This window comes from Acanthisitta chloris, unplaced genomic scaffold, assembly GCF_000695815.1.
Source record: "Acanthisitta chloris isolate BGI_N310 unplaced genomic scaffold, ASM69581v1 scaffold40116, whole genome shotgun sequence".
Taxonomy (NCBI): Eukaryota; Metazoa; Chordata; class Aves; order Passeriformes; family Acanthisittidae; genus Acanthisitta; species Acanthisitta chloris.
In genome coordinates, this window is record NW_008677171.1 from 1 (window position 1) to 15,634 (window position 15,634).

The following is a 15,634-nucleotide window of genomic DNA, read 5'->3' on the forward strand; positions in this document are numbered from 1 at the left end:
AATATAAATATAAATCTTCTAGTCAGTGTATTCCCATTGCAATGTTTTATGGAGCTAAGGCTGAGGCTTTTTTCCCTGGAAGCAGACATGTGGCATGCTCTGTTTCCCTGGCAGTTCTGCAGTGCTGTGTTGACATGGCAACTTTTGACGCCGATTCTTCTCTCCAGAACAGTGCTGGCTAAGGCACAGCTTTCTGACTCCATGCAGTATCAGTCCTTCTTGCTTTTATGTAGAGGGATTAACTGGTGGTGGCTTCAGATTCTGTGTCCCACTTTCATCAGAATTTGCAGCAAGCACTGTCCTTTCTTTTTCTCTTATTCTAACTGGTCTGTTTGCTTAAAGGTCATAAATGTACAATATAAAAGTGAGGGGAAAGTGATAAACTGTGAGAATGCAGTAAAATCACCTTGATTCAGCTTCCAGTAGGATGATGAGCTAGAGTGAAGATACTAGTAACTAACTCCAGCATGTGATGCCCACTTGGAATGACTTTTCCTCACCTCACCGTCTCTTACTCCTGCATGGGCCTGTTCATTAGCCATGCAGAAAACATATGGAGAAAAGAGTATAGTCTTATTTTTAATCTGCAGGGTTAGTGAGTTGAAATGGCTTGTGAAGATATCTGATGAATGTAAGGGCTGTGGAGGAGATTGAAGCATAGGGCTAAAACCAGGAATTGCACAGCCAGGACAGGAGAGGTAGAGAGTAGAAAAAGGGAAACGGAGCTGGAAAGGGGAAAAAAAAACCCCTGCCTGTTTGTATTTTATCAGTTCAGCTGACTGGAACTGTGCTCTCTGTTTCGCATTAATTAACTCTGCTTCTACTCTCCCATCCTTTAGTCAGGTTCTAATTAGCCAGCCTTCACAGTAGGGATTGTGCATAATTTTGTGGGTGGCCTCTGACATACCACAGAAACATTAACATTGATATACTAACAGTAACTCTAGTAGGTCCAGCTCAACTCAGTAACTGTTGGATTAGTTCCACCATTTAAATGATATTGTCTTTTTTTTTCAGTGTGTATCATGGAAGTACTATCTGCTTTTCTTTAAAGAAAATAGAAGACTTAGTTATTCTAGGTATCTCGCACCTTGCAAAATGAGCAGAACCAATGGGTAGAGAGCTTCCTGACTTGTGTAGCAGAAGCTGGGTGAAAAACACCAGTGAATTGGAGTAATGGTTGTTCCAAATATTTTGAGCATGTGCAGAAGCAAGACACAAATATGGTAGTAGAGAGGCATAGGCTCCTTGTGTATATGAGCTTGTAATCCTCACCAGTCGTCCCACTCCAACCTCCCACCCCAATTTAGGGTAATTGGATTTGTATTTCTAGTTCTTTATCATGCTTTTGCAAATTAAATATTAATGACCTCCAAGAACAGTCATTGTCATAATATAGGCTGGTAGGCTCTATGCCTTTGAGCTTAAGCCTTCCAATAAATCACACAAGTATTTGCTTGCTGGGAAGTGCATGCTGCTGCACACAGTGGATGAGTATAATGTAAGTAGTGGCACTCCATATGAGGAGTGACCTAAACCATGCCTTTGGACATACCAAGTTAGGTTGACTTAGTTCTTTGTGTAGTTTGATGTTAGAAAAGACCTGTGGTGTCCTCCCTGGTGCAGAGTTTGCAGGGGCTAAATTGTGGCAGCTGAGGCACTATCTGGCTTGAAGGGTGAGAGCTGCCAACAGCTGAGGACCTCAGGGAAACTATTCAGTTCTGCTTTGGCATGTATACAACCTCCAGCCAAATAGGAAGTTACTTCCCTCACCAAATAGGTGTTACTGAAGAATAAAATTAAAATAAAAAAAAAAACAAACACCCTCTTTGTGGAGCACATCATAATTAGAAGAGATTTATTTTTATGAAAGAATTATTCAAGGATCATGAAACAGAGAATAAGCCAGCTTGAGGATGTGGGAAGATGTTACATTGGAAATATCAATATTAAATTGTGGAAAACATGAAATTAGATAAGGTGCTCCATTTTCAGTCATATCAGCAGGATCATTAGCAGCAATTATGAAACAGCAGAATTTAGGGTATTAAAACTGAAGAGGAAATAAATACACTTTGTTTGCTCGTTTGCTTGTGTTTTTTTGAAGTACAAACCCTCAGTGTCCTCCATAGCATGGAACTGTGCATGTATTAAGAAAGAGAAGCAGGGCTTGTATGTGCTCAAATCTGTCTGAAATATCTAGCAGACAAATAGGCAGTGGTTTCATACATGGTTTATGCAGTGGTCCTCTCATTTTAGTAATCTATCCAATGTTAGCATAGCCACTTATTTGTCAGGATCCCATGCAAACTGGTATGCAACTCTTCATCATAACTGACAAAGTAACAGCACAGCTTCAACAGGATCCAGCAGTAATTCCCACAACTGTCAAAGCAACTAAAATCCATGGGAATTCAATCTGGGCTGTCTCTGGGAACCTTATTTTGAGAGACCTTCAGGTTAAATTCAATCAATCACTGTGTCTGAAATGATCTATACTCACATATTTTATGGACGGATAAGGTTTAATCTATAAACTTCTGAAAAAAAATCATAAAATCTTACTCTATATAAATAGTTATTTATAAAAGTTGATTTATTCAGAGAAAATGAGATTCTTCATTTTCTTTGAATTTATAGTGGAATGCCCTGCACAGACATCATGTTTCTACACACAGAGTGGTAGACTCTTGGTAGAGCAGTGTTAACATTAGCAAAGCTAGTCCAATTTACATCAGCTGGGAATGTGGTCCATAGGACCTAACTTACACTGGAAGATAATTATTTCTTTCTCAAGCATTGTTTAGTGAATTCAGCCATTAAAACATGGGAAGTAATTAACATCTCAATATTACATATTGAAATTTAAAATATTGTAAAAATAGCATGTTAAGCATATATTTTTAAACTTAATAGGATTGGCATTTACTTTACGGCAGTTAAGCAAATCAGATTCTATGTAATGTAGGTAAATCCGTGGGTTTCACTGAGTTTGTGCACCTATGTCAAGCCTGCCATCAGCACCAAGGTATTTTGGTATCACTTGTCCATTCTGTCACATCTAGATTTCAAGCCACATGGTGCACTTCTCATGTATCTGAGAAGGTATTTTAAACCTACTGAAGCTAATAGGAATTCAGCCAGTTTATGGAAGGTATGACTAGGCTTTAAACAGATCCTAGGACTTGGACTATTGCACTCTTCATCTCAAAAGCAAGATGGAGACAAATTCAAACTGAATGAAGAAAGTTCACTCTTCATGTTCTTATTCTTTTACTTGACTGTGAGCGTTTCTTCGAATAAATCCCATTTTCTTGTCTGCAGGCAGCTCCATTCACGTGGCCAATGGCTTCATTTGCACCTTCTGGTTGAGAACTCTCTTCAGTTGTCTGAAACAGAAAGAAAATGTCAATGGAGTCATGTGCATGTCTTCCACCAGGCAGCCATTGGACTTGGCTCCTGTTAGGTAGCTCTGCCTGATTCTTTATTAACAGCACAACTTCTTAGCTTTGAAAGAAATTGAACTGAATATGTACAAATATCTGTAAGAGGAGGCTTACACTCCAAATCTAGTATAATCCAGATAGATAGCAAATAATTAATAGGGTCTCTGCTTAATTACTACAGGTTTCCCACCCCCACAGCACCACTGGAAAATCCACTGAGGGACAGTTCAGGAGCTTTCCTATAAAGAGAGCAACATGTTTTTAAGGGTGTGAGAAATTATATGTGATTTATCCCAAGTTGGGGCTGCAAACTAAGAAGTTCTAATTTGGATGCATGTCAGCCATTCACACTCAAAGAGCTATGGTGGAAACAAAATCCTTGGAACTGTCTGAAAACCTGGACACCTTCCAGGCTGAAGGCTTGCTTAGAAATCCAAATATCCATCAGTAGCTTGTAATACCTAGAACTAGTGATTGCTGTCTGCTGTGCTCATGATTTTGTGCAGCCCGAAGTCTGGTTGGCCGTGTTTGAACAGCCAGACAAGGTGAGGGGCTCATCTGTAACATGTTTCTTGTTGTAGGACTGTATTCTTCATCTCTTTTTATATTTGCACCAGTGAGACAATCCCCTCAGGTTTCTAGCAGTAAGTTACATTCTGAACTCATTTTCAAGGCACAGAGCCACTCAAGCTACAAAACAATGAAAGCATGCTCTACCAAAGTAATTTATACTTGCTTTGCCAAACACCTATCTGAATAAGAGTTTAAAAATGTTAAACTTACTTTTCTTTTACACTGTACATTTGTAGATGCATTATTTTCTGTCTTCATTCCAGTGGCCTCTTCCATTTCTAAAAATCCAAAGTAATAAAATAATTAAATTAAAAAGAACCAGGGGTTCTTTTTAATATGACCAGCATAGAGTCAATTTAATAGCTGACTGAAGTGAAAAAACCCAGTTATTCCTCTGGGCATTTATCACTCAGAAGAATAACTGAAGAATGATGAATACTTTCGAAAACATTTTTTGAGGCAATGTGATTAATCTATCAGGACTGTGTAGCTTGAGGGTGTCTAGAGAAAAGATTAAAATGAACAACTTGACTGTAGCATGGGAGTTCAGGTAGACCTTTCAGAGTGGAATTCTGCCTTTGTCCAGCAGGTTTGTGCTAGTCTAACTCTAGTTGTTATGATCTCAGAAGATGGGAGCATTTAGTGTACAATGGGCTTTGGGAGTCCTTACAATAATAGTATATCTGATGTTATTTTCCTCAGATAAAAGATAAATAGAGCCTGAAAACCTTCAGGCTAAATTTGAGTGAGGCAATCATGTTCTGGTACACCAGTTAAAACAAAAACAAACTAAAAACCCACAAGAAAACCAAACAAAACCAAAAAAAAAAAAAGGTAGAGTACATTATGGAAAGTTACACCAGTGTCTCTGCAGTATCTTTCAGGTTGGTGCTGAATTAATATATTCACTTCTTAACATACAGTCATATATGTGACCAGAAATGAGTAATAACACTGAGTCTGTGAGAGAAAGGATTAAGTGTAGGATTTTGCCTAAAAGTTTGGAAGAAGTACATATAGGGCTTTTTATTTATTTTTAATAATTGGCATTAAGAACAGCAGTTTGTATAAGTGGTAAGAAATGCAGTTGATTACTTTCCCTTGCATGCAAAGGCTTAGGTTATGGCAGCTGTTGTTTCTAAAGGGTCATCTGGAAATGAACAAAGAAGAGTATTCCTCTGAGCCCTAAAGCATACATACCTGTAAGAAGTGCATCAATTGTCTCCACTGCATGTTTTGCATCTTCCATAGTGAAACACATTGGTGGTTTAAATTTTAGAATATTTCTGTAGGGTCCATCTGCGCTAAGAAGTATTTGGTGCTCTTTGAGCCTGTGGAAAAAGGAAACATCTGTGTTAGACACAGGCAGAAAATTATATTGTGTCCTGTCACACCCTGCAGGCTGAGACAGATTTTGAAAGTTTTCTTTTTCTAGTATGAAAAACTACACAAATTTAAACTGAAATTTATTACTAACTGCTGGGGAACATTAGGAGAGTTTGATTACTACAGAGTCTTTAAAAACTGTTTACTTGTAAATAAGATGAAGGGCTTCAGCTGTGGCTGGTGTTCGCTTTTGTCGATCTTTCACCAGATCCACTCCAACAAACAATCCAGCACCCCTGGAATAGAGAAAAAAAAGTACACACAAGTGAAATCCAGCATCAGTAACCTAACCCTTCAGCTGCAAATGTGATACCTATTTCTAACAACTGCAATTCCCTCCCCTGCAATGCAAACTGGGAAAGGAGCATGAAAGACAAGACTTTCTCTTTGGTCGCCTTTTGGCTACTTCAGATGATCAAATGGGACAACAGATATTTCTGGATAAATAAATTTAGCTGGCTCTTTAAGGCTACATGGCTAGTTAAGAATGATAGAATAATTTTCTTTCTCTCTTATCCTGCAAATTATGTCAGGGGGCTGTGGAAGATAATGAAAGACAAGAAGTATGAAAACCCTGCAACTCAATCCCTGCCCCCCAAAAAAACCTAAAGGCAGTTATCAATGGTAGTAACATGAGATGAGGAAATCCACAGTAACATATCCCAAGGAGATGGACCAGAGATTTGAATCACAATATTGTGATGACAACTGGGTTATTGCATTTGGATGGCTTTTTCTCTCCTGCTCTCCCAGAGCTTTTCTAGTGGTTATGCTTATACCTAACTAAGCAGATGGATGGACAACTTTTTTAAAAAAATATATTGCCTTACAATACTAGTAGGGTAGTCCATCTTAAAAAAGACGTGTAAAAAAAATGACATAATGTTTCTGTGTTCCACTCACCCCATGCTTGTTCCTTTTCCTAGCACAGTTACTTTCTTGTCTGACATTTCTGTAGCACACCCACCTGATATCTCCCACTAAGGGATGTTTCTCTTTCTGCTCAGCCAGTAACTCCAGAAGATAATTTCCTACACGTGTAGCATTTCCTTGGAGATCTTCTTTCTCTATTACATCCAGCACAGCCAAACCAACAGCACAAGAGACTGGATTGCCTCCAAACTGATAGCAAAAACAAACAGAGAAACAAAACCCATCATCAAAAAAAAAAGCCCACCAAACCAAAACATTCATCTGTGTCTATCCGTGCAGTTTTCATTTGCCCTCTCCTGCTTGGCATGTCATGAAGAAAGTTTGAAGAGGTGGGGATTTTGTGCCATTCAGGCTGTGGAACATCATTCCTCACACTTTTGGAAGGGAGGGACTCTCTCTCCCTCCACTTCAGGTTTCAGTAATTTGAAGATTTCACAGCTGAAGTGTTCAGCCTGCTTGTGCAGGCAAAATGCTCCTGGGAAAAGCAGTGGGTGACAGATCCAAAATTTCTTGAACCAGAGGGTAAAAACTCCATCAAAAGCAGGGGGATTCATGGCAGCTGAGAAGAAGGCTGAGTCACAGGAGCAGAAAGAGGGCTCTGTAAACCAGAAGAAAGCTGTACTTCTGTGGCATGCACACCAATTAAATGTTTCCTAGTAAAGGTTCTCTGTTTTGTTAGGTGTCAACTGCAGAACAGGGTCTGCCAGGGCATGGGCCCCATCAGTACAGAGTCTGTCCTAGAAAATTTAATTTTATATGATCAACATTTCAGAGTTGTAAGGAAGAATTTATCTGTATGGATGTCAGCTGAGATGCATGACTTGCCAGAGAGCTAGTGCTGGTCCACATGATAATGCACCACTTGATACAGAACATATTTCAAAGTCTCTCCACTTGCTTTTAGACATTAGACTGTGATTGACTTGAGCTCTTAGTAATGTGATGGATCTAGATGTTAGCTGAATCACCTGAAAACCTTCTAACTGCTAAATGCAGACCAAAAGAAAAAAAAAAGGCAAACCTTCACCTATGAACTTACTGTATTAAAATATTCCAGTCCAGAGGCACCAAAACCTTCAGCAATTTCCCTTGTTGTGACCACACAAGACATAGGGTGTCCATTGCCAATGGGCTTTCCCATGGTGACAATGTCAGGCACAAAGTCTTCGCCTTGTAGCTGGAATGCCCAAAAATGCTTCCCAACTCTGCCAAAGCCAACCTGGACTTCATCAGCTATAAACACTCCACCTGCTGCATGCACATACCTGAAAATAAACAGAAAAGCTTGAAAGACTACTGCTGCAGTACATGTCTCAGGTAGGCAATCAAGGACAAGGGAGTCTGTATTACAGAAATTCTCCAGTGTGAGACCAGTGCAGGAAAAAAAGAACACAGCTATATAAAAATATTTTATAGCTGTTTTATAGCTATAAAATTTTTATATGCTAAATGTTAAGGAAAAAATCTGACATTTTGATGCAAAATAGCGGTACTGTAATGGTACTGCAGGATTATAATTATGATGATTTAACTTCATCTTCCATCAAATGTATGGTTGAGGATTAACAATCGGTAAGGAAAGACAAATATCTAGCTAAAAACAATTAGTCACCTGATATTCCACAAAAAATTGAAGTGGAATCACACTCTTCAAAAAGTAGAAATGAGCCACAGATAGCCAAGAATAAGAGAGGTTGACAGCTGAATTGATTAGATAAGCCTATAGTGAAAAATCTGTTTCTTTGGTTAATTTTCCAGTTATCCACCTTTGAAGTGATGTACGTACTCTGCCACTTTCTGGAAGTAGCCCACAGGTGGAATTACTTGGCCTCCACAGCTCTGCATGGACTCAGCTATGAAGGCAGCAATCTACAAGAAAGAAACTCAGGTGAGAGCTGTGTTCATCTACTTGGCCTTTGCACAGACATCTAACAGTCTAGAAATAAATGTTTAAATGTGTGCCTTAATTTAATCACGCAATGGGTTGGACAATTGAGAGCTCTTGAGAACAGCTATGGCTAAAGAATGTATCCATTTTGTAATCTGGGGTGCCCAAATTTGCAGTAGCCAGGGCCACCTTTGCAGCCTGATGGGAATGCAAGGATCTCCATTAAGCCCTTGTCCTACAGCTGTTGAATTGGTCAACATCGGTGCAATGATCAGGCTTCTGGGACCTATGTAAATTTATTTACAAATTTCAATTTACATGAGACACACAACAGTGTGTGTCATTTTCCCTAAGAAGTTAATAAAACTTGCTTAATGCCAAGACTCTTCAGTAACAGGTATATGTTGTGATCAGCTTTTTTGTCCAATCCTGAACACCAAGTAGAGGTGTGTAGAAGCTGAACTGTAAGATGACCTGTGGCTAGCCTTTGGGCACCCCTGCCTTATGCAAATAGCTACACAAGTGAAATGTCGGTACGAGGCACTTGACAAAAGAGAAAAATTCTACAGATGAAATAATTCCAGTTGCTAGGAATGAAAAAGAAAGTTATTTCAAGTCAGGAAGAGTAAGAGCAGCAGATCAGATACACCGGAACATCAAAATTCCTTTCTTGTCAACAGCAAAGGTCTATGCAGCAGAGATACAATATTACCCCAAGGTCTCAGCATAAGTCTGCTATTTAAGGGATTGCATCCCCACACCACTTGTGAACCCCTCCCTGAGCATCAAGAGGTCTCTCTGTGCTGGTGCAGTCTTCCTGGAAACAAGGCCGAGCAGTAACGTGCAAAGAACCGTACACTATATTTGAAGAGGCATGCTACGGCCAAAGAGTACGAAGCTTCCCATAGCATGTGAGGCTTAGCCTTTAGCACAACTTGTCCTGCCACAGGTCTATGTCACCAAAACCTAAGAAATATGCAAAAGAAAGGAAACAAGGGAAGAAAAAACAAAACTATCCGTTAGTAGAGAATAAAAAAATGTTGATGAAGAAAATAAAAGAAGAATGATGTAAGTCCATTGGACTGGACGGGAACATGTTCCAGTCTTGGATCAAGCTCTACATGTCTCAAAACGTTAATGCCATCATATAAAACATTAACACACATTTTAGGTAAACTTATTTAAGGTTTTTATCGAGTTCATAGGGTGTATGATTAGAAAGTTTCATCTTTCTATGTGACTCCAAAGTTATCTTAAGCTACGAGGCTCAGAAATGTAGCACCAAGATTTTATCTAGTAGATTTTCTCCATGTCCTGGAGGCTTTTATATATCTTTGCTAGAATTTGTGATGTAGTTTCTTAGTTGACCTCAAACCTTGCTCTAAGATATTTACAATCTACCAACTCAATTCATAAAATGGGAAATTAAACTCCTTTGGTTGTATCTGCTTATATACAACCATATTATTGATCATTTTACTGATGCCTAGAAAAATTATGATAAAAGCATCAGGTAGAAAAATGGCCCATTTTGAACACAGAACCCATTATAGAAAAATGAAGGGAGAGGGAAGCATGTGAAACTGAGTAAAGAAACAAGTCCTTAGTTGCCTGTTACATGCCCCCATGCCACACTTAATAGATGAAGCCTCAGCATTTCTAGAGCACAAAACACCCACCTTGCGTCCATTCTTCTGTGTTTCTTCAATAATTTTTTTCACCTCTTCAGCATAAGCACTTGCTGGATCTGGGTGGTCTTCCCTGTATTTCCCTCTGTAGATATCTGGAGAAGGAGCCTGAAAAGACCGATTTATTTTTTTTAAAATAAAGGCCATCCTTCTATGAAACATTTACTTTCTTTTCTATTGCTCTGCTTTACTAGATTTCCACACAGATACGTAATGGGAGTTAGTACAGCCTCAATTTCTGCTTGGAATTGCAAATATGTTTACAGGAGCTTCAACTCAATCCAGCCTTGTGATGCATTCATCACAAGGTTGAAAGAGCCATCATCTACCTCATCCACCTTTCAAGACTGTCCTCTCCCTCAAGACACAATAATGAGTTCTCATTCATCATTTTATTTCAGATTCTTGCAGAAAGATCTATTTCTGCAACTGGATAATGGACTTTTCCAGTGTGTCACTTCCCTTCCAGTGTCCTAGTCATGGTATGAGGGTATGACCTTCACGTCTCTACAACTGGTGTTGGGAGAGGTTCAGTAAATAAGAGAAAGGAAGTGATATAAAAATGTGGATACTACTTTGGCAGTGCAGTTAATGCAAGTAGGTCTAGATAGGAAAGATCTGCTTTTTGTGTATCTCTGGGCTGAGAAAGATTATTGTCTTTGTAAGGTATACAAACTTAGGTTGAAAAATCCCACTTGGACAGCCATGAGTCCTATACCCAGATCGTTGTAAACTTCTGCAGTCTGCCTTTCCAGTTTTTTGGAAGTAGACTCAGGGTCCAAAGTCAAACCAACACAATGAATATTGGCTAATTTCATCAAACTGTGTAACTGTATCATGCAGTAACTAAAGAAACTTGTAGCACTATGAAGGAAATCAGCCTCACAGTTGAACACCCTCTTAGAAATCCAAAAGCAAACAATTTTGCTGTATTTATTTCTCTGTAAACCAGTCAAGTGTATGTACTCTAGCATCAGCAAAACAGAATGAAAGCATATTTACACCCGAAGTGGGTAATTCAATATGCTGCATAACAGACGTAAAAATGACCAAATGAAAAACCCAAACAAAAAACCACACTTACCACATGCACATACTCCTTCTTGCTGTCCTTCCCCAGCTGATTAAATTTATAGGGACTGATGTCAATCAGAGATGTAACATGGCCATGGTAAGCACTGCATGAGTGTTAAATATGCAAGTCACTTTTCATCAAATGTATAGAAGAGCCAACTTTATAACTATGCCTATAAACAATCCAGAATAAGCAACTGTATCTGCAACACAGTAGCATTGTTTGTGAAGGAATCTTGATTTAATTTACTCAGACTTTCTCTCAAAGGCAATATGAAATTGCTGATGACTTCAATTCACCAGCAAGACTGGAACCAGAAGGTTTTTTTTCTCACATAAAGTCAAGTGTCAGCATGGGGACAGACCAAGATGAAGTCCCCTGGACCTGATTGACTCTAAGGTGGTTGTACTAGCAGCCTTACATAGCAACTGAAGGGTGGATCTAGCTCCTTCATTTCCAACCTGTGGGCCCCAACTCTGGCCAACCCAAGATTTGCAAGGTAAGCCCCAACACCATTGCAAAGACTTTCAAGAGTGTGCATTGCATTGGTAAGTGGGAACCTTATGCAACAACAGCACACCACTATCTGCCTCGAAGACCCTACAGGCTAGATGGTTTGGCAGAAGTCACCTTCAGGATAAGGATGAATTTTTTGAATATAAAAGCTTTGAACTGCAGAGTATGCTAAAGCTGGTTACTACTGAGGTCAATTTGATTTAGAAACATGGAACCAGAGCCTTTTGAGCCTAAAGCATGTAGCATCTTCATTCAGCTAAGGAACACTTTTGTCCAGCCATAAACTTGAAGTGAAGTGAACCTCAAACCAAATCAAAGACATATCACAATCTCATAGTAGCACACACAAGGTAGTGTGTGGCTAACAGGGATCTGAGCTTGGCTGAGTCAAACTTGCTTTCTACTGTTCAGATAGGGGCCTGTAGTCTTGCAGTTGCTCTGGCTGGACTTTCTAATCATAACCTGAGAAGAAGATCCAGCCCTACAGCAATGTAACCAAACCTACAGCTGTATCAAGAACAGAAAAACCTGGAAATGTGGTTGGCCACCTTCCCCATGGCTGATGGCTCTCTCAATGCCTCCTGATTTTGGAGCAGCTTGGTTTTGCACGCATACTTGTGTTCACTGGAGGAGAGCTGAGCATCATTGCAGCACTGCTGAAGAGCTACAGGATCTTTCTTCTTGACCACTGAACATTTTTTTGTGCAAAATGAAACATGCCCAGCAACGTGTGACAAACAGAAAGTCCTTTTGCATAGCAGCCCAGTGGCCAGACCACCTACTGTTGAAAATCAGCATTCAAGTCTCTGGCCTGACTTGCTTTGGGAGTCTCTGTGGGAAATGCCCTCTAGCAGGAGACTGACCTTCTGGGGTGACTGACAAGCTTATTTTTCAGAGATCTTCAAAACTTGTGTTTATCCAAATGTGAAAAAGGGGTTTCCTGACCTCTTCTAATACAAAAGCAACAAAGCTTTCCTTTCACCAGGCAGTGGAGTACAAACAGCAGGGGTTTGCTGCAAAGCTGCTTCTGAAGTAAAGGCAGGAGTTGCTGCCTGCGTTCACATAAGCTACTCTATGTACTTACTTTTCAAGGGTGATCACATCCTGGTGCCCACGGTACTGCCGAGCCAGTCGTAAAGCAAGATCATTTGCTTCAGACCTGCATAATAACAGATAGGGCAACAAAACAGTGAGGAAGTGCTTCCAATTTAAAGGACATTCTGACGCAGAAGATGAGGCATGAGACCAATAGATATAACAATACTGAGGTTGATACTATGAGTGCGATGTAAAAGGGCAAATAAAAACCAGCTCTTTGTATAAAGAGCAAACAAAGAGGTTCTTTCTTTCCCTCCCCCAGTTTGCTTGTAGATATTTACCTCCTCTTGGTACAAATGAGACCACTTTGCAGCTGAGAACACAATGCAGTTGCAAACCCTTGAAAAGCAATGCCCCATCTCCCACCCCAAACTCCCCAGCAATTGCACCATAAGGCAGCAGAGAATGCAAATCTGTGCCCTGGTCAAAGACTCAAACTTCCAGCCTGACCTATTGCAGCCCCTCTGCTCACGGGTCCCTGAAGGCTGTCTGTTCTGGCAATGTGAGTGACTATGAACTAACAGACTGCCTAACGAAGACTACTTGTTTCCAAGGCTAGATGTCAATTTACAGATGGCATTCACCAATCTGTACATAATGTTCACCAATTTGCAGTCCAAATTCCTTTTCTCCTTTTTTTTCCCCCTCCTTTTCTTTTGCATAACATTCAGCAGGCCAGTTTCATGTTTTGGCTCTCTTGCTTTGAGACATCACATTAAATATGGCAGTTGCAAGTAGGAAGGAAGTTTTGATCAGTACTGGATATACATTTGTTGGATATTACTAAGTTCTACTTAGTAAGATTTAAACCAAGCTGTCCTGAGTGTTCATCTCAAACAGAAGCAAAATAGTCATAACAGAAAAAAAATACTATTCAGACATACCCAGAGTTAACAAAGTAGCAAACAGAGAGTTTCTCGGGCAGGGTGGCTGTAAGACGCTGTGCGTACTGAACAAGGTTGTCATGCAGGAAACGAGAGTTTGTATTGAGCAGTTCCATCTGTTTTGTTGCAGCCTTTATCACATATGGATGACTGTGGCCAACTAAAGAAGAAAATAATGAGTTATTACTAGCAAGCAGACAGTATTGAACCACACAAGGAGGTTCAGAGAAGCACTGTGAACATCATCACTTGACAGAAGCATGTTCTAATCCCTATTAAAAATGAAGGAATGGAAGCAGTCTCAAGTTAAACCGCTTACCATGGGCAACGTTGTTGATGCAGTCTAAGTATTTTTCTCCTTTCTCATCAAACATATATTGGCCCTGAGCACGTACTATCTTCAGAGGGTCCTTGGCATAAAAAACCTTGCAGGAAGGCCTAAAAAAGAATAATTATAAAATAACACCATTTTAGTTTTCTCACTTCTTCCGCCTCCTTTGAGTGTTGAGGGGGTTGATCTTTTGCAGCTCTGGAGACTACTGCCTCCCTCTGCAAAGAGTTGGTGAGTTGTTCAGATGGTGGTCAAGTAGGGGGCTCTTGCTGAAAGTGAAAACAGCCCCCCCCCACACCTTCCCAGGCACAGTGAGAACAGAACCAGGTCTTTAATAAGGGTGTTTTCAAAGCTTGATTCTGTCTGATTTCACAAGAGCACAGTGGCTGCACGTCATTCCAGGTCCTTATATGTCCTGCTGTGTTTCTAGGCTGTAGCTCTGTTTGTTTACATGCCTTAAGGACATCTATGGCCAAATAATTCACTGTGACTAAACTAAGCTGTTAAGCATTGGTTGATACTATAGCCAAAAATTCATTACGCAATGGATGACTGTAGCATATAGAGGTCACAGTCAAGAACAAAACACTAATGCTTTGCAGGCTTTATTTTCAGAGGTGCTGAGCAGGTCCTAAAAGTCTCACTATCTCACTCTGTCTGCTTTGGATAAAACCTTTTATAAGCACCTAAATCACACTGACTTCCATGAAACCCAGGTCCCTTATAATCACCCAAAGTACTCTTTAAATACTCTTTTATTTTTTTAATTTTTTTTCCTCTTGGAGAATGTGCCAGCTATGTAATTATGTTGAATGATATTACTGAGCAGATGAAAAGTCTTCTGAATTTTAGCAATGTTTATATAGCCTTGGATAAACACAGTTGTTTCCAGGTAAGTCTGAGAGTTATTATAGGGTATACTGAGATTATGAACTTGTAAAGCCTAAAAGTGACCCCTGGAATGCAAAGTAGTTTACATTCTTTCTAACAGCTTCTAGCCCAGTTGCATAGATCTTTTCTGACATCTTTGCCTATTTCTCTGGTACACTTTAAAAGCAATGCACTTCATCATCATTGGCCATTTCTTGACTGCAGATTTTTCTTTTATAACATGTCAGTTCATTCTGTGAAAATCTCTGTTTGTTTGCCCAGCACAGCTCAATTCTACAACCCTTGCACAGGCAGGAGTGCCTTAACATTGAGCTGGCCCTTAAAGAGTGTTTTTCTTTCTGAGGCCATGACTTTTATGAATCTTTAGTGAGTTATGAACCTTCAGTGATCTTTCTATATATGCCACACATATAACATGTGATCAGCAAACTAGACAACGCTGTTTTTAACAACCTGGACTTATTTTTTACTTGGCAACACCTACTAAAGAAAGAATTAACACCGCACATTCTGGAGGAAATAACATTGCAATGCAGAAGGATCAGATACATGCACAGTCAGGACTATCGCTCAGGTCACAACTGCTGGCAGCCTTCCTGCAGTCCCGTTAGCAGAGACGTCTGTTTTCCAGGTGAGCGCGGTTTATTCACAAAAAAAAACAACAACCCAACCCTGCACAGCCTCATTTCAGACGTACACCTGGGTACCACGCTCGGTCTGCTCGCTTTGATCTGTTGGAAAAGCCAAGCCACCAGGCACAACCGTCCCGCAGCCCTACCCGATGTGCTTCCTCCGCAGGGCGAGGGTCTCTGCCTTGGTGTAGCGCTCCTCCATCCCGCCGGACAGCTCGGCTCGGCTTGGCTTGGCACGGCTCGGCTCGGAACGGCACGATCTGTCCCAGCCCGACGGTTCCCCGCCTCTTATG

General features: G+C 40.2%; 1 protein-coding gene across 1 annotated transcript; it reads right to left on the reverse strand.

Annotated features, from left to right (window-relative positions):
- Window positions 1–2,983: 2,983 nt before the first annotated feature.
- ETNPPL (ethanolamine-phosphate phospho-lyase) lies at window positions 2,984–15,593 on the reverse strand. The gene is made up of 13 exons (XM_009076396.1): window positions 15,488–15,593; window positions 13,807–13,925; window positions 13,488–13,647; window positions 12,590–12,664; window positions 10,999–11,092; window positions 9,906–10,022; window positions 8,125–8,207; window positions 7,378–7,603; window positions 6,373–6,527; window positions 5,552–5,641; window positions 5,220–5,350; window positions 4,230–4,297; window positions 2,984–3,389 (listed from the first exon to the last, which is right to left on the reverse strand). The coding sequence occupies exons 1-13, from the start codon at window positions 15,541–15,543 to the stop codon at window positions 3,258–3,260; spliced, it is 1,506 nt and encodes a 501-aa protein (XP_009074644.1). The 5' UTR covers window positions 15,544–15,593; the 3' UTR covers window positions 2,984–3,257.
- Between the last annotated feature and the right edge of the window lie 41 nt (window positions 15,594–15,634).